The 21,700-nt window shown below is 42.4% G+C and overlaps 4 protein-coding genes across 6 annotated transcripts; 3 read left to right on the top strand and 1 right to left on the bottom strand.

The window, feature by feature from the left end:
- The first annotated feature begins 812 nt into the window (after positions 1-812).
- Positions 813-4,129, top strand: Act5C (Actin 5C). 2 transcript variants are annotated; one of them, XM_015168683.3, is made up of 2 exons: positions 813-956; positions 2,787-4,129. In XM_015168683.3, the coding sequence occupies exon 2, from the start codon at positions 2,795-2,797 to the stop codon at positions 3,923-3,925; it is 1,131 nt and encodes a 376-aa protein (XP_015024169.1). In that variant the 5' UTR covers positions 813-956; positions 2,787-2,794; the 3' UTR covers positions 3,926-4,129. The 2 variants fall into 2 exon arrangements, with proteins under 2 accessions (XP_015024169.1, XP_002059576.1); XM_002059540.4 differs by lacking the exon at positions 813-956 and adding an exon at positions 2,198-2,353.
- A 2,113-nt stretch (positions 4,130-6,242) lies between these two features.
- On the top strand, positions 6,243-9,085 carry LOC6636048 (putative fatty acyl-CoA reductase CG5065). The gene is made up of 8 exons (XM_002059539.4): positions 6,243-6,365; positions 6,443-6,728; positions 6,788-7,024; positions 7,087-7,196; positions 7,952-8,322; positions 8,398-8,468; positions 8,529-8,654; positions 8,735-9,085. Exons 1-8 carry the CDS (start codon positions 6,311-6,313, stop codon positions 8,958-8,960), a joined length of 1,482 nt encoding a protein of 493 aa, XP_002059575.1. The 5' UTR covers positions 6,243-6,310; the 3' UTR covers positions 8,961-9,085.
- A 160-nt stretch (positions 9,086-9,245) lies between these two features.
- Positions 9,246-16,976, top strand: LOC6636047 (modifier of mdg4). Of its 2 annotated transcripts, none has more exons than XM_032440079.2 (5): positions 9,246-10,090; positions 10,153-10,897; positions 11,323-11,559; positions 11,628-11,774; positions 15,587-16,976. In XM_032440079.2, the coding sequence occupies exons 1-5, from the start codon at positions 9,821-9,823 to the stop codon at positions 15,883-15,885; spliced, it is 1,698 nt and encodes a 565-aa protein (XP_032295970.1). In that variant the 5' UTR covers positions 9,246-9,820; the 3' UTR covers positions 15,886-16,976. The 2 variants fall into 2 exon arrangements, with proteins under 2 accessions (XP_032295970.1, XP_002059574.2); XM_002059538.4 differs by lacking the exon at positions 15,587-16,976 and adding an exon at positions 12,837-14,086 and having other exon boundaries at positions 9,248-10,090.
- Positions 16,913-21,592, bottom strand: Shmt (serine hydroxymethyl transferase). Its single transcript, XM_032440080.2, has 3 exons — positions 21,284-21,592; positions 19,111-19,310; positions 16,913-18,267 (listed from the first exon to the last, which is right to left on the bottom strand). The coding sequence occupies exons 1-3, from the start codon at positions 21,491-21,493 to the stop codon at positions 17,061-17,063; spliced, it is 1,617 nt and encodes a 538-aa protein (XP_032295971.1). The 5' UTR covers positions 21,494-21,592; the 3' UTR covers positions 16,913-17,060.
- Between the last annotated feature and the right edge of the window lie 108 nt (positions 21,593-21,700).

Here is a 21,700-nt window from a genome sequence, read left to right as displayed (position 1 = left end):
TTTCGCTGAGCGCAGCAAGTGAATGAGCGCAATCCAGTGTTTGCCTGTGTTTGTGTGTGTGTGTGTGTGTGTGTGTGAGTTTGTGTGTGTCGCTGTCTCTTTTGCGCAAACGCGTGGTTGACGCATCAACTGGCAGCTGTTTTAGCCTGGCGCCGGTATAGCTACAAACCGAGCTTGAAAGTCGACAATCATGACGACTAGTGTAGACTCTGCGTTTTTAAATGTCTATGAAATGTTTCTATCAATTGTACAACTCACTTGTTTAATAATTCATCAATTTAGCTTGAATTTGTTTTTAGTGTAGAGAAAATGCCGTTTGTTAAAGCCAGACAACTAATAAAGCAAACTTCTCTCATTCTCATTAAGTACTGAAACTATTCACTAAAATCACAAAATATCCTACTTTATATGCAGTCTATATAATGCACTACAGATTCTGATTTACATACATGATATATGTATGTACATACATGCATGGTGCAAAGCGTACTGCATAGTGACGCAACCTGATCGCAGTCACACCCGTAACAGGGGATTATGCTGCGAAATACTCTTCGCAAGCAGCATATGCGCACACACACATATAAATGTGTACACACACACACACACACACACACATAGATACGCCGCAGCACACACACAGACGCTGGCAACGGGGTAAAATTGAATTCATACCATATATGGTAAAGCGCTTGCCAGCCTGGAGAAGTGTGCAAGTGGCGGCTGATAAGGCGCTAAGTTACGGTGCCAGTTTGGGTGGACACGGGCTTTATAAAACGGCAAACGGCGACCAGTTTTCATGTCATTACAGTTTGAGTTCTTGTGCAGTGTGGAATACACCTCCCGACACAAAACCGCTTAAAGCAGCCAGCTAAAGTCGTCTAAACGAAAGACACACAAAACCGAAAGACTTAATTTATATTTATTTAATTAATTTTAATCAAAACAGACCAAATGTAAGTATTGTACATCAGCCAGTCGGCCGAATACATAAGTACATAAATCAATAATAAAAAAAACTACAAAAAAAAGGCTCAAAATGCAATGAAATCGTGAATAGCATAATATATTTATTTATATTTTTTTTTTCGAAAACAATTTTTTTTTTAAACAAGTGCCTGTGGAATATGTGATAATGTCAAAAGACCTGCTGATAACAATATCAAAAGCAACAAAAGTCGAGAACGTAATCAATAAAAAGATTACAAATCTAACAAAAACCAAAAGAGTCACGCGCTTGTGAAGAATAAAAAAAAAAAACAATTACCGCAACAATTTTGTTATCACCAAATTTTACGCACACACACACACACGCACACGCACACATGCATGCAGCCCCCAAGTATCGTTTAGATCTAGTGCTGGGGCGTGCCCGTTGCGTTGCGGATTTCAAAAACTTATACAATGCCAAAGAAATACATATACATACATACATATACATACATGTATCAATTTGAAAAGAAGAAGCGAAAAGCAAGAACTGGTGACAGTTTTCGGCCAAATTGCAATTAAATTCGCAAACACTTTCTTTTTTTTCCCACGCTTCAATTAACTTTCATGGCAAACCATTTGAAAAGTAACGGCCAACCTAAAGACATAATACACACACATGCAAATGTACATAGATATGTATATGTATGTATGCACAATTGTTTGGGTGTATAGTTAGTAATTTGTACATGTTCGTGTATGTATGTATGTGTGTATCTGTATGTACGGCGACTGCCCACGGTGCAAGTGACGTAGGCAAGTTGGCCAGAAATAGTCAAAGAATCACGTCATTAAAGTTATTCGGCATTTCTTGAATGCAAAAATGCCGGTTTTTTTAATGAGCCGCGCTAAAATGGAGAAAACCTTCAACATTGTCAACCGTTGGCTTTGCCATCGCCGTCGCCATCGCCGCAATACAGCGCGTGAGAGAGCGAAAGCGGCGACATTTTCAGCTCTCCGTCTCGACGATTCACGTCGAAACATGACCATATATGGTCACAAAAGTTGGCAACCCAAGCGCGCTAATCGTGCGCTCTCTATCGCACGCATGCGCCAGCATACGCTGCGTGCGAGCGAGCTGGCAGAGCAGCGACTGCGCTCGCATAGATATCACAGCGACGTCGCCGACGACGACGACGTCGCTTGAAGCAGCGCTTGAAATAGCTGTTAACTGGCATTCGGTCGCTTGTTCATTCCTCTTTCGGCAGTCAATCGGTGCGGTTGCATTTTTAGTCAGTCTATTGCCTCGTCGCCTCCTACCAATAACCAAGTGTGGGTTACAAATTTTTCAACTTGAATTGCAAAGTTTCAATTCAATTTTCTTAAACAATTTTCGTCGTTTGTTGTTAAATAAAACAAAAAGGTAATCAACAGTTTAAAAGAAAAGTGTCTACCTACATACAATTGCGAATACACATTAGGAGGTGCCGGCTTATGTAGAGAATTTTTTTTCCGTTGTTTTTTTTTTTTTTCTTCTTCGTGCAAATGGCGGCCATTTTATGCGACTACGTATACACACATACACAAATGCACAAGCGAGAGCGGCTCTCCTTTGGCCACTTGCTTGGCACCGGCATGCTACGGTGATATGCTCTTGAGCTTTTGTCAAGTTGTTGATTTATGTGCAGGGTGTTGCCTCTGCACCAAGAGAGAGAAACCGAAATACACACACACACACACATACATACAAACATATACATATACATACAGAAACACTCAAGGGAGAGTGTTGAGAAGAAATGGTGGCCATTTTGGTTAATTTTTTTTTTCTTGTGTTTCAATTTGATTCTTTGCAGCTTACAAAATGTGTGACGAAGAAGTTGCTGCATTGGTTGTCGACAATGGCTCCGGCATGTGCAAGGCTGGCTTCGCTGGCGATGATGCGCCCCGCGCTGTCTTCCCATCGATTGTGGGCCGTCCACGTCATCAGGGCGTGATGGTCGGTATGGGCCAAAAGGACTCGTATGTGGGTGATGAGGCACAGAGCAAACGTGGTATCCTCACCCTGAAGTATCCCATTGAGCACGGTATTGTGACCAACTGGGATGATATGGAGAAAATCTGGCATCACACCTTCTACAATGAGCTGCGTGTTGCGCCCGAGGAGCATCCAGTTCTATTGACCGAAGCACCCCTCAATCCCAAGGCCAATCGCGAGAAGATGACACAGATCATGTTTGAGACCTTCAACACACCCGCCATGTATGTGGCCATCCAGGCTGTGCTCTCACTGTATGCCTCTGGTCGTACCACTGGCATTGTGTTGGACTCTGGCGATGGTGTCTCCCACACTGTGCCCATCTATGAGGGTTATGCATTGCCCCATGCCATTCTGCGTCTGGATTTGGCCGGTCGCGATCTGACCGATTACCTGATGAAGATCCTCACGGAGCGTGGCTACTCTTTCACCACCACTGCCGAGCGTGAAATTGTGCGTGACATCAAGGAGAAGCTCTGCTATGTGGCTCTTGATTTCGAGCAGGAGATGGCAACTGCTGCCTCCAGCTCCTCATTGGAGAAGTCGTATGAGCTGCCCGACGGACAGGTCATTACCATTGGCAATGAGCGTTTCCGTTGCCCAGAGGCACTATTCCAGCCCTCGTTCCTGGGCATGGAGGCATGCGGCATTCATGAGACCACCTACAATTCGATCATGAAGTGCGATGTTGATATCCGTAAGGATCTGTATGCCAACACAGTGCTCTCCGGTGGCACCACCATGTACCCTGGCATTGCTGATCGCATGCAGAAGGAGATCACCGCCTTGGCCCCATCCACCATGAAGATCAAGATCATTGCACCACCAGAGCGCAAATACTCTGTATGGATCGGTGGCTCCATTTTGGCATCGCTCTCCACCTTCCAGCAGATGTGGATCTCCAAGCAGGAATACGATGAGTCTGGCCCATCCATTGTGCACCGCAAGTGCTTCTAAGTGCTCCAGCCTCCAACCGGGTAGCAAGTGGAGTGGCAACAACAACAACAACAACAACAACATCAAGAAGAAGAAGAAAAACAGCAACAGCAAACGGGAGCTGCGCAATGTTATCCACACATCATCATCGTCGTCGTCGTCATGTTGTGTTCTAGCATTAATTTAATTTATTTCACATGAGATATATGATATAAATGCATAATATTTTTTTTTTGTTTTTTTTTTATATACCTTTTAATATAACTACAAAAATTGAGAACAACAACAACAACAACATATTCTCTCTGCCATTCCACTTCTTAAAAAAAAAATCTATACCACAACACACACACATGCGTACACTCCCGGCATGACATGAAAAGAAGAGAAAAGAAAAGCGAGTAAAATATTCCCCAAAAAGCAAGTAAAAGACACACAAAACACAAAAATATGCAAAACACAAACAACAACAACAACAACAACACTAAGAGTTTTGTAAAATTTTCAAACGCAACCTTATGTATTATTTTTTAATTATGATGTAATTATAAACAACAAAGTGAAACAAAAATATGATGGAAAAAAAAAAACTTAACCAAATCTGTTTTCTGTTACTCTTTAAACTGTCTACTCTTTTTAACTGATAACGCCAAACCCCCGCCACCCACGCCCTCTGCTCCATTGTGACCGCTTTTACAGACTTTGCCTAAACTTTCTGCTCATTTTATTTCCTGCTCTAACCTTTTGATTTGCCGGCCGGCAAATGCAGTAACACGCACACATGCACACGACACACACTCTCACAGACACAGACACAGACACGAACACGAACTCGAGCGTGTGCAGTTGGAGGGGAACTGAATGAGAGAAGTGAGCAAAGTTACGCTCTCTCTCACTCTCACTCTCTCACTCTGTGTGTGTTCGCTGTGCTGTAAACTCCTTGAAATTTTATACATACATATGTATTTAAGCTGAAATTTTATATGTGTATTTAGTTCATTTTTTGTATTTTTTCTAATTGCATGCGTATTGAATGATGATATGTTTACGCCTCAAAATGTTAATTAAAATGTGAAATGCAAAAAAATAATAATAATTGTTCAAGTATTATGTGTATACCGCATTACCAGCAAACTGTTCCCAAGCTGTTGATGTGTGTGCGGGGTCAGCGAACTTTTCGAGCTTTCGTCGCGCAGACACACACACACACACACACGCACGCAGCTGGTCTAAGCTCGTGCTCTCTCTCCAAATGCAACTGGCTGTGCCACACACACACACACACACACACACACACACACATTTGTATGCTAATGACCTTAAACTTACAATGTGAACCATTCCATTCCATTCATAAACAGAAATAAGCGAGCGACCCCAACGCAGCGATTAAAGTTCCGTTTCTAACGTTATCACAAATTGTTGGCATCGTTCTCGAAAGCTTTGCTCTTAACTGGCTCACAAAAATTGGCTTTGTGCCACATTCGGAGACTCATCTTTTTCTTTAAATATTTTCAATATGTTTGGATTCGTTTTCATCAAGGCTTTCCGCTTTTCGAAGGGGGCTTTTAAACAATGGCAAACCACTTTCAGGTTTCTGTGCATTCTTGTTATATAATACAGCACTTATATATAATAAAAATGTGCATAGATTAAATCAATTGAACTAAGCAAGTACTTTCATTACTTTTCGCTTAGCTCCACAACAACGAAACTCGTATACTCTGCATTTTGCGAAAGCTACGAGTTTCGCCTTCCAACATATTGTAAGCTTTTGTGGTATCGCAAGGTCCAATTGACCTCAGCTAACTCGGGAACTATGCGAGCTAGGGTCGTCAAATTTCGGATGCAAGTACTCGAATGTCAGGTGAACCAAAAAGTTGGAATACCTTCAACCGCTAGCCAGCAAATAGTGGAGAGACATACCCATTCTCTGCAGATAGGGTACAGGTGACCTCACCGAACTGAGGAACTCTACGAGCTATGCTCTCGAAATTTCTGATAATGATTTTTGGTTTGAATACCAGCAAAAGGTTCGCCGCCCGAAACGAAAATGAATCCAGTACAAACGCAATTATAAAATCGAAATGCTATTTTTGAGCTGCAACAATTTAACTACATTGTAAATTGCCATGAGGTGCGTGCGGGTAGCGAGGCAGGCTTCCGGTGGATTGGCGGACAGCGCCACCTTGTGGCATTTGCCGAAAAAAAAAATAAAAAAATGCTTGTTTCGTTTCTTGTGGTCAAGCGACAGTTGGAATATTCAGTGGATTGACCCGCTGCCCGTCTGCGAGAGGCTAATTGAAACGCATTTGCATATTGTGTACCGCACTTCGGACACTTACACAGCGAACATGTGCTCCAGGCGTTTAGACTGCATTTGGTCGGCGATCCGTACGTACAAACATGTCAATTGCTGCAGCATTCAAGGATCAGGAAATTTTCGTGACTGGCGGCACGGGTATGCGATAAATTTGAAATTAAATAAATATTTAGTTAGATTCGCTTTGTTAACCGTTCGATACGCAACGTGCTCAGGTTTCGTGGGCAAGGCGCTGATCGAGAAGCTGCTGCGCTCCTGCTACACACTGGGCAAGATCTATGTGCTGATACGGCCCAAGAAGGGCGTTGCCATCGAGCAGCGCCTGGAGGCGTTGCTCAATTGCAAGCTGTACGAGCGATTGCGGCGCGAGCAGCCCCAGACGCTGGCCAAGGTGGTGCCCATTGCCGGGGATGTTATGCAGCTGGGCCTGGGCATCAGTGAGCCGGACTTGGCACGTTTACGGAACGTGAACATTGTCTATCACTCGGCGGCCTCTGTTCGGTAGGTGGCAACGCGGCTGTTTGCATTATGTTCAAGCTTCTGATATCGGTTTATGGCAGCTTTGATGATCCGCTGCGTTCGGCCATTTTGATGAACACACGCGGCACCCATGAGCTGATCAAGCTCGCGTTGCAATGGAAGAAACTGAAGGCCTTTGTCCATGTGTCCACCACATACTCGAATCCCACCGAGCTGGAGGTTGAGGAGCGCATCTATCCACCCTATGCGGATTGGCGCACCACCATCAAACTGGCCGAGACCTACGATGAGGAAACCTTGGATGTTTTCAATTTGAAGTAGGTTGTGCTATGCTCGCATCGTTCGCTCAATTAACCTATTGCATCTTGTTTATTTTCAGGTATAGCAGCTTCCAGCCGAACACGTACACCTTCACCAAGAGTCTGGCCGAGCATGTGGCCAACGATTATAAGGATCAGTTGCCAATTTTAATATACCGGCCCTCAATCGGTAGGTACAGCTCCAAACTGATCATGCGCTCTGTTTGGCACAATTTGAATCTAAATTCATCTAAAGTTTCCTTGGTACCATTCAATATATTTTGGTACTTGGCATGAGTAGTCTTGGTACAGCTCGGTACGGCTTGGTACGGCTTTCTACTGCTTGGTACTGCTTGGTACTACTCGGTACAGGTCGGTACGGCTCGGTAGTGCTCGGTACTGCACGGTACTCGGCTTCGCTTAGATACTTAGAGGTACGGGTAACTATCCGGTAGTCGGTCCTTATTACTGGGTACTGCATCTTATTATCTGGTATCTGTATTATCCGGCACTGCTTGGCATTGTTACGTTACAACTGGGTACTGATAGGTATGAGGTATGAGAATACAAGTAGGTACTGCTTATGACGGTGGTGCAGATCGAAGTACTTATACGGTACAGCTAGGTATTGCGTGATGATACCCGGTGCTATACAGTTTTGTTCGGTACTGCCCGGCGACACACTCTGATATTACGCGATATTGTCGATGTGGGTGGGTGGGCACTGCTTGCAGCTTAGCTTGGAGCAGTACCAGCCTAGTAAGCTTCCGATTTGGAAAGAGATCCACTAGAAGTATTTGCAGATGGAGGATATAAGGATCGGAACACGCTGACTGCAGCAGCGGGTGTGACACGAAATTGGGTATAGCTGGAAATGGGTTAAGCTCGGTTTTTATTTACGATCTCACGGTCTGACGCTCTTGGTTTCCCTTGCCCATGTGACAGTGATCTCGACGATAGAGGAGCCCGTGCCCGGCTGGGCGGATAACTTTAATGGACCCACCGGCATGCTGGTGGCCTGTGGCGTTGGCATTTTGCGCTCCCAGAACTGCGATCCCTATATTGTTGCCGATTTCGTGCCCGCCGATGTGGTGGTGCGCGGTCTCATCATAGCCGCATACAAATATTTAAAGCAGGCCCCGGCCAAGGGCAAGCCCATCGATGTGGTCAATTGTGCCACGGCCAACATATCGCCCATTACCATGGGCCAGGTGATCGATATCGGCAAGCGGTACATTAGGCAGAATCCCTTCGAGCAGACGCTCTGGTTGCCAGGCGGCGGCATCACCCTGTGCCCGGTCCTGCATTTCGTGAGGGTGAGTCCAATCCGTGCGGTGCGTGTGACATAGCGTAACGCTTGCTAACTTGTGCTTACCTCTTCCTTGGGCCAGTTCATAACGATGCACATCATGATGGCCATTGTGGTGGACACCTTGCTGCGGCTGACCAACGAGAAGCCATTGTAAGTGCATGTAGCCTCTGCCTGTCTGATATTTTACTGGAATTTTTCGCCATTTTCCAGCCTGCTGAAGCTACAGCGGCGCATTTTTGCCGCGTTCCGTGCGGTCCAGGTCTTTGCCACCACCGAGTGGCATTTCGACAACGAGAACTTCAAGGCATTGCATGCCGTCGTGCCCGAGAATGAAATGTAAGCGGTAGTGAGAAAGAGGGGGGGGGGGGGGGGGGAAAGAGAGGGAAAACTAACGCGAAAACTTTGCATTTTTCCAGAGCCGTCTTTGGTTTCCTACAGCACTCGAACATCAACTATGTGGACTTCTTTCAGAATGGAATACGCGGCGCTAAGGAGTTTCTGATGAACGAGAGTCCCGAGAGCAGCAGTAAGGCGCGTCTGCGCATCAAGATCTTCTATGTTTTGGATTATTTGTGCCGTGCCATTGTTTATGGCTTTCTGATACGTCTCATTTATCGATTCGCTGTGCGCCTTTTCTTCTAATAACATATGCTATATTGTTTGTTTGTTTGTTTTTTTTTTTTTTTTTTTGCCTACTGTAACTTTAAAACTCATTCTTTTTCATATAACGGCTGTGGTAAAATAAACGTTTTTTTTTTCCCAAGAAGCGCAAATTGAATTTTGAATATGGCTAACCGTTGAGGTGGCGCCATCTAGCGTGCGCCGGCACCAGCTGCGCCCAACAGCAGCAGCTGCCATTGCTGTTAAGTTTAACATAGCGTGCTATCGATAACGCTCGATAAACAGGCACATTTTGAGTATAACAGAATGCCACAATAACATAAGCTTGCCAAAAAGCAACTAATTTTGCCGTGAAAAAAAAAAGTGTGAAAATATTGAAAAATGAATACCTACAAAACGCAAATAAATAAATAAATGCAAAATCAAAATGTGCACTGCATAATACGTAAAGCGTACCGAGTAAACGAGTAGCGGCAAACAAACTACAGCGTATGTGCATTAATAAAATGATTTGCGGTTGCGTGGAGCAGCGTCTTTTCCGCAATTAGCTACTAAAATACACTGAAAATAAACAAAAACACAAAGTGCGAAGGCAATACAAACAACACATTTTGAATTTGAAATTAATCAATGCAAACAGCGTGCGCACACTGCACGTAATTAAATAAGTTGGCTACTTCTGTTTACTTGCTAAGAGAAACGACAAGTGCGCGCGGTTGGCCCAACTGCAAACCCGGGTTAATTGGATTAGGGCCCAAAAAGCGGGGCAGCGGCTGTGCCTGAGGCTGACGTTGAGGCTCTGGCGGTGGCGCAGGCGTTGGCGGCGGCAGGCGTGTCGGGCGCAATTGGTGTTTGTTGCAATTAGTTGATCGGCCTTAGCAATGGCAACGACACAGCAATATTCGCTGCGCTGGAATAACTATTTGCGGCATTTGACCTACTCGCTGGACAATCACAGGCTGAACGATGATTTTGTTGATGTCAGCCTGTGCGTGGACGGGCGCAAGATCAAGGCGCACAAGGTGGTGCTCAGCTCGTGTTCATCGTATTTTAAGGAGATATTTAAAGAGAATCCGCATCCACATCCAGTCATTATATTTAAGTTTATCAAATTCGAAGATCTCAACTCCATAGTCGAGTTTATGTATCAGGTATGCTACATACATATGTGCCACATTAATGCCATTTATTAATCATTCTACATGTCTGCCAGGGCGAGGTGAATGTTCAACAAGAGGCGCTGCAATCCTTTCTGCAGACAGCCGAACTGCTGGCCGTGCAGGGCCTGACCGCTGAGGAGAAGGAGAAACCGCAGCTGCCGGTGGCGCCGCTCATAAGCGATCACAAGCTCATCAAGACGATACCCAGCACGATACGCGCCGTCAACGAGCAGCAGCAGCAACAGCAGCAGCAACACCACCAGCATCAGCAACAGCAGCAGCAGCAGCATCAGCAGCAGCAGCAACAGCAGCAGGTGGCTGTTGCAAGCATCGCTCAAGCGCAGAGCGCCACACAAACCATCGAAATACCAACGGCCACGCTGTTGCAGGCAACGGCAACGCAGGTTCAAACGCAGGTAGCTGCTGCCGCGGCGGCTCAGCTGCAGGTGCAGCAGACCCAACAGCAGCAGCAGCAGCAACAACAACAGCAGCAGCAGCATCATCATCATGTACAAAGCACCCAAATACAACACATTCAAGTTCAGGCGGCGCCGCCCCAGCAACAACATCAACAGCAGCAACAGCAGCAGCAACAACAGCAGCAGCAGCAGCAACAACAACAACAGCCACAGCAGGCCGCAGCGCAGGCGCAGCACCTGACCATCACGAATACGGTATCGCTGCCCGCAGCGAACACCGTCAAGAAGCGCAAGATCACCTTCTCCGATGACGATGACAATATTTACACCACCGAAACGGTCGACTATGCCGTCAAGGACGAGCAGACCATTGTGAAAAGTAAGAGAATCCGTTGGAAATCCATCAAGCACGTAACTTGCATACGATAAAGAAAGAAATTCGCCACACAGCTTTGAGCAGAGCTTCTTTATAAGTAAGGTCGTGCAACACTTGCCCACCCATCCAGCCCCTTTGCAAAGGTCCTTCCCTTTGAACCGATCGAATCGATTCGTCACTGTATATCGACTTTTTTGTTGATCAACTTTTACAAGTTCTTATATATAAGCGATAGAGACTTTGCAAGGAAAAGTATTTGGGTTTTAAGATATCTTGTCGCAATTCCTTCCACATATCTGGCAAGCCTTATGCTTTTTTGCCTGCAAGGTCTTTCTTGCTTTTATAGGCCTTGCAGAGACCACATTAGTCTTTATTTTACTTTATTTTTAATATAAGTATTACAATTGTTGAACGTGCTCTTCTTGCAGCTGCTGAGATGACATTTCTACGCGGCGCCGTCAAAATGGATATACCCGATTATATAGTCAGTGAGGTGGACGATCGTTTATCGGACGGCGCGACGCCACAAACGTCACAGGATGCGACCACAGCGGCCGCACAGACTGTGGCGCAATACTCTTCCGAATACGAGATCCTAACCGAGTCTGAAATCGAGGAGAAATATCAAGCAGATCCCGAGAATGCCGAAATTGCCATCGAAATGAGTGAGTAGCTGCGTATATATATATATATATATATATATTGTCGAGCCAACAACTTCTGTCAATTGCAGCACGCCTGCTGAGCACAGCGAGCGGCGCAACAACCACAACCACCGCACAGGCGGTGCTGGAGGATCCTAGCGCCGCGCCGACGGGTGCCACAACCACCGTTTCGGTGACGCCAGTCAAAACTGACAACAAAGCCAGCGGCACCAATGGTGAGTGCATTTAACCAGGCCAAACACTGTTTAATCCTAACTCAACGCACACGAAATTCGAATCGTTTGCTGTTTTGACATTCCAAAGAAAACGATTTGTATTTGGAACTCTGACAGAAACTAAAAATCCGTTTAGATTTACATATATATATACATAAATGATGTGTTATAATGGACAGATCCGCAATAGTTGCACAATTGGGAATGAAGCATGAGACTGTCTAGTCTAGCACTTTAGAGGGTTCGACGGTTTATGTTTTGATATACCAATCCATCAGGTTGTTTGGCTTGACAGACTACTCGCTGATAGATCGGAAATGAAATGTGCAATCCGCAATCTAGCAATCTAGAGTCTCAGAATGTCCATTGATTATATAACTATACAAACAGTTAAGGGGAGCTCAATAATGGGCATTTGAGCAACATGCAGCTTTAAGTTTAAGTCCCAATCGCTTGCTTTCACCTTAAACAGCACTTAACTTAAGAATTCCGCAAGAATACAAATTATAGTCCTATCGCATGGTTCACACACAAAAGGTTTCCCAAGTCCCTTCAGTTCGGCAATAATTATAAGAAATTAACTTACTTGCCAATTATAATTCACAACTGGTTTAAGCAATAACTTGGCTAAGTTGCTGAGCTGTGAGAACAGAGTGAAATAAATTAAAGTTGTTTGGGTGATCGTTTAGATTATATTGTTTAATTATATTTTATTATTTGTCTTTTAATTGTAATTATAAAGTGCGTTTTAATTTTAATTTAAATTATAAGTTGTATGTTTTTTTGTACAAATATTATTGCTCGGTTTGGTGCTGGATATTTTGAGTGTATAAATCGTATTTATAGATTGTTTGGCTTTTGATTATATATATCAGACTTCTGATCGTATTGTGTTTTGGCGTCGAATATGTCTCCAAAGTGTTTGTCTATTGTTTAACCAAATGTGTGTGTAGAAATGTAATTGAAACAGAAAATAGAAAACAGAAAATAGAAGCGTGATAAGCGAAAGCGAAAAAGGCAAGCTAATTGTATAATTTGTCCTATTTTTCTGTATATTTTTAGATTCACCCAATAATAAATGGACAGAATGTCAATTTTGCAAAATGGTTATAACCACGGTGAATCTTTGGAGACATATTCGCACCCAACATACGCCCCAACCGCCGCGCAAATGCGATCTCTGCAATAAGAATTTCAAAAACAAATACAGCCTACGCGAGCACATACGCATCTCCCATGAGCAGAAGGTGGCCATCAAGACGGAGAACTGATGGACGATCTTTCAGGTGCAGCACGGCGTCAATTGAATATTCCAGGCGGCACGGAACCAATGCGAGCGAGACGGAGCATACTAACTAGAAAGAGAGGGCGACACGGAGACAGAGCGAGTACAAGAGAGAGAGAGAGAGAGAGAGATATAGAACATTACGTCCAACAAAAAAAAAAAACAACAAATGCTGCAAATGCTAAAAACCTCAGCTAGTGGCAAGACAAAACAACACAAAAAATAAATGTAAAGCAAACAAAACTGAAAGAAGAAACAAAAAAAAAAAAAGAGCAGGAGGAGGAGGAGGAGGATAATGTTAAAGCACTTTTCCAGTCATTAGCACTTACTTTGCATTCAACTAAAATGAGAAAAGAAAATGAAAACAAAAAAAAAAAAAGAAAAACAAAAGCTTAAATCAGATCTGTTTGATGGCCGACAAAAAATTGATATAAATGTATAGAAATAGGAAATGCTTGCTTATTCAAATGCTGCAACAGATCTGAGGCAAAGCGAACTATATAACATTCTATATACCATATATTATTATTAGTATATGTGTGTCTGTCTATCGAGATGTTCATTTGTAAGCCACAGCAAATGTCGAGTCAGTCGGTTTGTGGAGCTGTTCAAGCCCAATATTGACCAAGCCATGTCATATGTATCTATATATATATATATATATATATAAGCAGGCAGTTATATAGATTCCCGGCAAATTGAAAAACAAAACAAATTGAAATTAATTTATGTATTTTAGTTAATTAGTTAGCCAAGTGCGTAGCGTACATCACGTAACTGTACATACATTAAGCTTAACTCTAATTATATAATTCCTAGATTCTATATATATATACATTTGAATATATATATTTATTTTATAGAGCGCTAGAGCCAAAGCCAGACTAGGCCCACAGTCAAACAATGTGTTTTTTTTTTATTTTTTATTTTTATTTATATATTTTGCTCAACACACACACACACACACACACACACACACGAAACCTGTACAAAATGAAATATAATTCAGTTTTAGATATTCTCTAAATCTTTTGTTTTAGACGTTAACCCCAGACCATTTTCCTCCCAATTCCACGTCCACATTTAGCTAGCATATAAATGTTGAGCCTAAGCATATTTCAACTAGCATCATATTTTTAATTTGATATTAACAAATGCATATTTAAATGTCAAATATCGTAGTTGAATATACATATAGAAAATAGGAAAACAATCTGTACACACACACACACACACACACTAAAGCTAAATGTTGAATGAACGACTCATACGTATTGTATAATATATATAAATATATATACATGTATGTGTATGTATGTGTGTATATATATTTACATATATCGTATCGATTACGAACATTTTGATGTCAGATCATATACATATTATAAAAACAAATTTATATCAGATAAATTAGCAAAATTTGTATACCCTTGCAGACTTGCGCCCATACGAATTGCCATAGCCTATTTAATATCGAGTAGTTTTTACTTTAAGCAAATTTGGGGTTCATATGAAAATCAAAAGATGTTTATTGTAGTTTTTTATATGGAAAACAATGCAATTTTTTATATATTATATTATGTGCTAAGCGCTGTCTAAGCCTGCCAGTTTAGCTGCATAAATGGAATGCTATGGAATGGAACGGCTAACTGAAGCGTTTTTAAAGTTTCGGAATCAGCTTTAAATGTCGACGTTCTAATAATATACTTAAATAAGCAAATGAAAATGAAACGCGATGGAATGGAACAGTCTTAAGTCTGTAGACATGGTCTGAACTGAAACGGAATGGTATACATACTACACGCTCAATCGAATGGAATGAAACACGGCAGCAACATGACTGTTGCAACGTGTTCATTTGGAACAGATTGGAATGGGATCGCAACAATAGACTTCGAACAACACAGCTTAGACATGCACTGGAACAGAATGGAATGAGAGATTGGAACAATAGACCTCGAACAATACTGTTGGACAATGCAGCAAACTATTTTGGAACAGTATGGAAAGGCGACTTGCATTCAACGATTTTGGAACGGAATGGAATGGGAATAGAACAATAGACTTCGAACTGCCTACTAAAAAGCATAACACATTTTATAAACAGTTTTTAATGCCTGCCTCTGCAAGGGTATCCCAAAATTTGTATGTAAAACATAAAAACAAACAAAATTAACAATTTTTGTGTCTCATTTGTATTTGTGTAATGTAAAAATATATAAAACAAGATGTGAAGCGAACCAAATATGCATGTATATAGAGTTATTTATATATATATATATATAAAAGAGATTAATATAATTCAAACTTTCTTCTCCTTTTGATAAGAAACCCGAACAACAAAAAAGAAAAGAAATGAAAAAGAAATTCTTTGAAAAGGATTGCAAATAAAATACACCCAATAAAAGCCAAGAAGAACTTTATGCGTATTTCCAGCCTGAACACAATCTGATCTCGCTTAACTAATGCAAAAATTGTACAAATTGTAATATAATATAATTTTTAAACGAGTCTCGAATCGTTTCAGCTGCCGCAGCATCTGTCGCATCCGGCGCAGCCGTTGCCACCGTCGAGGAGAATGCTCCAACGGGCGTGGCGCTTATCTGCGGCGTCTGCAAACGCCGACTGCAATCGATGAACGCCCTGCGGCGACACATTGCCTCCAGGCACTCGGAGATCCAGAGCAAGGAGCACGAGTGCTTCATCTGCATGAAGAACTTCAAGACCAAATGGTCCCTGTCCACGCACAATTCGCGCTTCCATCGGGATGCGCGCTTGAGCAAGGAGCTGACCAAAATCGATTTCGCGGATCATCAACTCAACTAGGCCGCGTTTTCGGCGCCGGCAGCGGGCAAGAGAGAGAAAGTGAGACATATTTCCTAATTTAAATATATATATATATATATATATATGTGTGTGTATATATTTTGTAAACTTAATTAAGCTAAGCTAAGCTAAACTAAGCTAAACTATTGTAAATGTCAACTTAAGCTAAGCGTTTGGAATGTGTACAAATTCTTAACTTGTTTCTGATTTCACTTGTTTCATATATATGCGAATCAAATCCGAACGTTTCGTAAATCTGTCGTTTATTCCGTTTCGAATCGAACTCCGTTCGGATTCAGTTTCTTGTTTAAATTAAGTAAATATTATAAATACGTTAAAGGAATTCGAAAACAGAGAAAAGAGAGCTGCATAAAGGAACAATCTTACTTCTATTGCGAACTTCATATCCGAGCAGGCTTTCAGCTCGTGAACATCTTTTCGAAACCAAATTAAATTTGTGTACAAAAAAATTAATTCAAAATCCTTTTGCTTTCAAATAAAGCCCAGCAAAGTTAGTTCGAAACTCTAAAATTCAAAATTCGTTTTTGAAAAAATCATATTTTGAAATTCTTTAATTCGAAAATGCTTTTACTTTCAAATAAATCAATGCCAAACAAGTATTGCAATTCTTATAAATAAATCTTAGGCAAATATGTTTTGAAAGTGTGCTAAATGTTAATTTATTTAAATATTATAAGCTTAGACTATGTTCGCTTTCTATGTGTTTAATAATTCCACTTAATATATGTATATCTCCAACATTTGATGTATAAAAATTACAATTTATATATATATGTAATTCTTTAGCATATTTTTATAGAACAGCTTAATTTGTTGTTTGGCAACAAATAATCCGACTCTTCTCGAGATTTTCAGTTCAACTTATTTCAATTTTCGAGAAATTTTCGAATTCTTGTGCTTTTCGAATATCAAGCCATATTTGTTCTTGAAGGAAAATTAAATGAAAAAAAGGTTTTTGGCAAACATCGTTAAAGTAAAACGCAAGCTGTTTACAAAGTTTTCAAATATTTTTTTTCTTCAGATTTTATTAGCTTTACTAAATTATATACGTGTTTTTTTTTTTTTTGATACATCTATGCAGGCAAATATTGGACTGTAGATGCACTAGGAATTTGGAAACAATTTTTCGAGTGGACAAAATGCAAGCTAGATCTCTAGAGACACTCTTGTCCGGGCAGCGGGAACGTGACGCTGAACTTCTTAACGCATTCGTGAAGCTCCGACAGCTGCTGCTTGATGGCCGGATTCTCGTTTAGGGTCTTCGTATAGTCAACCAATTTGGGGCCGCCCGCCGCTTTGACAGCGTCGGCGCCAATTTTGAGCGCCGCATCGATGAAGGCGACCACCTGTTCCATGTCCTTTTCGAGTAGACCGCGCGTGGTTAGCGCTGGCGTGCCCAGGCGTATGCCGGACGGATTCAGGGCGGACTTATCGCCGGGCACCGTGTTCTTGTTGCAGGCTATGCCCACCTCCTCGAGCACCAGCTCAGCCTTGGCGCCGGTTAGGCCGGTTTTGCGCACATCGACCAGCACGAGATGAACATCGGTGCCGCCGGTGGCCACCGTATAGCCCAGATCGATGAGGCCCTTGCACAGCGCCTTGGCATTCTTGATGACCTGCGTCTGGTAGCCCTTGAATTCCGGCGATTTGGCCTGCTTAAAGGCCGTGGCAATGCCGGCAATGGCATTATTATGCGGCCCACCCTGCAGCGCCGGGAACACCGCCTGATTGATGCGCTCCTCTAGATCGTACATAACCTTCTCGCCGTTTGGTTTTGTGCTGCGCACACCCTTGCGGAAGAAGATGACGCCGGCTCGCGGACCGCGCAGCGTCTTGTGCGTCGTGGTCGTCACAATGTCGGCGTACTCAAATGGTGAGGGTATCTGCTCGGCGGCCACGAGTCCAGCCACGTGCGCCATGTCGGCCATCAGATATGCGCCGACCTCGTCACAGATCTTGCGGAAGCGTGCATAGTCCAGCAGGCGCGAATAGCACGAGATGCCCGCAATGATAATCTGCGGACGGAAATTTCTGGCCGCCTCTGCCAGTTTTTCATAGTCGATGATGCCCGTTTCGGGATTCACCTTATAGGGCATGCTCTCAAAGAAGATGGATGTAGCCGAGATTTTCTTGTTTGGCGTAAAGAAGCCGTGCGTCAAATGTCCACCATCGGGCAGATCCAGGCCCATAATACGATCGTGTGGACGCAGCACGCCCGTGTACGCGGCCAGATTGGCCGGCGAGCCGGAATAGGGCTGAACATTGACGCCCCATTCGCTGGCATCCAGATTGAACAGATGAAGGCCGCGTGTCTGAGCCAGGCATTCAATCTGATCAATAAATTGATTGCCACCATAGTAGCTGTCAAATAAAGGAAGGTAATATTAGCAGAAGTTCACCAAAAGCTCATCTCAACCAAAGTAAGCTTCAAATGCATTCCTAGCTCTTGTCAAGGTCTTTTTTTTGACAAAAAGTGGCGCCAAGTCGCTCAATTGAAGCTTTCTTTTGTGTGAAGAAGCTTTAAAAGCTGTCATATTTAGTTCGTTTTTTTCAATAAGGTGAAAGCATTCGAAACTTTTACACGCAGCAGTTAAGAGCTTCAAAAAGCTTTGTCAGGATTAATTGTATGGCTTAGGAAGCCACGTTTTGAAAGCTCATTAAAGCTTGACCATAACTTTTTGTATGACTTATCTCATTTTAAGCTCTTTGGCATGCTGAATTTAGCGAAGGAATGAACTTTTCTAGTTTGAAGTAAGTTTTGAAAGCTCCTTAAAGCGCAACCGCATAGCGTAAACGTAACTTTCCTTGTTTAATGCGAGCTCTGAAAGCTTCAGCTCGTTTAAACGCAAACTTTAAGCTATATCAAATGTTAAGCCACAATAAGGCCTTGAAGTAGCTGTCAAAGCTGTCAAACAATCTGCAATCATTATTTAATTATTAAATGAATCAAAGCATATCTACAGAGCTCTACCTATACGCAATAAAGTACGTTAAATGATAAAAAGCTTCTTAATGTAACTAAAGGCAAGCTTTCGCCGTTTTGGATTATTTAACTTTTAGCTATAACGAGGTACTTTCAAAGTTAAAGTAAAAGCTCGAATGCAAAGTGAATTTTGATGAGGTGTTTTTTTTTTTGCTTGAATTACAAACTGAATTCCAATTTCAGACACTGAAATCAATGATCGATGTGCCTTGTAGACTTACCGCTTGCCTGGATAGCCCTCTGAATATTTGTTGGTCAGACAGGAGCCCAGACTCTCCAGGACGGCCAGCGAGGTGAAGTTCTCGCTGGCAATCATCTCGAGTCCCTCGCGCTGACGCTCCTTCTCCTTTATAATGATATCGGCCAGCTCCGGATCGCTCTGCTTCAGCGTGGCCTGCAACATTTTCTGATCTGCCATCTTCTGTGGAGTGTATCGAATGTGTGATTCACAATTATGGTAACGTAATACTCTAAAGAGCTGTTGCGATCGGGGCAACGATCGGCGTTGCAATGAATCGCAGTCGCAGCGATTGCATGCTGTTTATTGATCGACACAAATATTTATGTTTGCATATTTTGCCAGTCGATGTGGGTTCAATGGGTTCAAAAAACATTGAAAATGATATTTTTTTATAATTTATTCTATATATATATAGTTATTTTTTGCCGATAAGACGCCGCCCGGAGACTGTTGTGTTACCACAGATCGTAGACAATCACAGGGCGTGACCTTGGCAAATATCGATTTATGCACGTTGAGGCGTTGCCTGGGCGGATCGCGATCTACAGAGCAGCAGCTCTTGAGCGATATCTGGTTGTTCTGGCTCTCAGACAGTAGCCAATATGCCCGCTTTTGGTCAGAACTTCCTCCCGATTTCTGGCTGATAAGATTAGTGTGCCAAGTTTTAACTACATATATATATATATATATATATATTCATTTATTGCCTGGTTTTCTTGGCGTGTGCAGTCAAACGATCGTTCGAAGGCAGGTACGCAGCGCCCCATGCACAGCGTACCATTTTTGCTCGGACCCCCCGTTGGGCTGCAGCTATTTGGGTAATGCCGCCTATCGCCCGACCAAGTGTCACGAGAGTTCAAATTTGGTGAAACGATGGAACGATAAGAAGGCATACGCTGGGGGCTAACACAGCGCTGCGGTCGTCCGAAATGTCAGCTCCTTATCGGGCCAGAAGCTACTCGACCAGAGATTCAAGAACTTACAAATTTATTTTCGTACTTTTCCAGTAAGTCACTCCAAAAACATAATCTATCTCAAACTGATTTATGAAAATTATGTTATCCAAGATTTGAAGAAAATGGGAGCATGATGAAGAACAAGAGTTATTCAAAGAAATCTCTGAAAATGAAAATCTTTTAAATAAACAAAGCCAAGTTTACGAAAGATGAAAAGTTAACTTGAGGCCAGAAATGTTTTAGTTCAAGTTTTTCGCCAAAAATATTCAAAAAATAAAATAAATAAAGTATATTAAGGGGAATTTGAAGTTTTTTTTGTAAGTTTAGAACAGTGTTGGAAAACTTCATAATTACTATATTCGATTCAAATATCTACAATTACAGCTATATCGTAAAACGATCAAAGCCAGAGAGTAGCAACTGTACCGAATTTCGGGCAATTATCGTAACTGAGACTCGAGATCAGCAAGTTGGGCAAACAGACGGATATTCAATCAGCTAGCTAATGGTGCATATATCTTAATCGAAACAGAAAGGAACACATGTGATGTGTTTTTCATGGAACAATTTCTTAATGCACACGAGCGAAATGAAATAACATTTTTATGAACTAAATGCCAGACGTCATTGGCAAATCAATGGGGCGGGCCCAGTTGGCGTAGCTGCAGCCTGTTGTTAGCTGCAAAAATTTGATACTTTAAACAAACAAGGGATCAGAACTTTTGTGTAGGCATTTAAATTGATAGAACACGAAGCCAAGCGCACACTCAAGACCAGCTCGCACAAAGCACAAGATTAGATACCCTTCTGCAAAAACTTCAAGGTATATTGTCTAGTGGTAAGTGTAGAGTTTGGTCACACTATTTGGACACGGCTGATCACACTGAGATCAAGTAAACATATGGGTTTTATGTGACTCGAGTTGTTACCTGCCAGGCGTTACACTATTTGTAACAAAATTCGTATACCCTCATTGCTAAAGGGTATAAAAACGTGTCCGCCAACCATTCTTTAACTGTTCAACTGCACGCAGTGCCGTGTGCGAAAGAGAAGGCACGTATTTTTCACAGAAAACAGCGAATTTACAGTTGACAGTATGCAATTATTGATCCGCTTTAATTGATCGATTCTATAGTTGTTAACAATTTGCACACTTATATATACATATATCTCAAGCACGCACACAAGCACACTTACCGCAACCGAGTTTGAATAGTTTCTGATCGCAGCCGACGAAATTTGCGGCGTGATTTTCGATGCCAGTCGAGTTACGATCAAGTTGGCAGGCCGTTGATCATGCTGATTGCTGCTGTTAAATGTTCTGACGGCCGCTGTCATAACTGGCATTGCCTTTGCGGGGAGACGGGCGGCCGATGATCGTAAATGTAGCATGTTATTGGTTAACATATGTTGATGGCAATTCTGGGCGTATATCTTCGAATGCAGCGTCCGGCGTCTGGATCTGTACTAGCAAACGAAAAAGCACGGCCGTCTCTAGCACTTGCCTGTTGCTGTTGATAACCTCTGACCTGCATTTGGATTGTGGTTGTTTGTTTTTGTTGTTGTATTTATTTTTGTGTGATAAGCAGCAGATTTCGATGGCTGACAAATTTG

This window comes from Drosophila virilis, chromosome X, assembly GCF_030788295.1.
Source record: "Drosophila virilis strain 15010-1051.87 chromosome X, Dvir_AGI_RSII-ME, whole genome shotgun sequence".
NCBI lineage: Eukaryota > Metazoa > Arthropoda > Insecta > Diptera > Drosophilidae > Drosophila > Drosophila virilis.
Note: the sequence above shows the minus strand (reverse complement) of the source record. Positions and strands in the feature narration are given on the sequence as shown.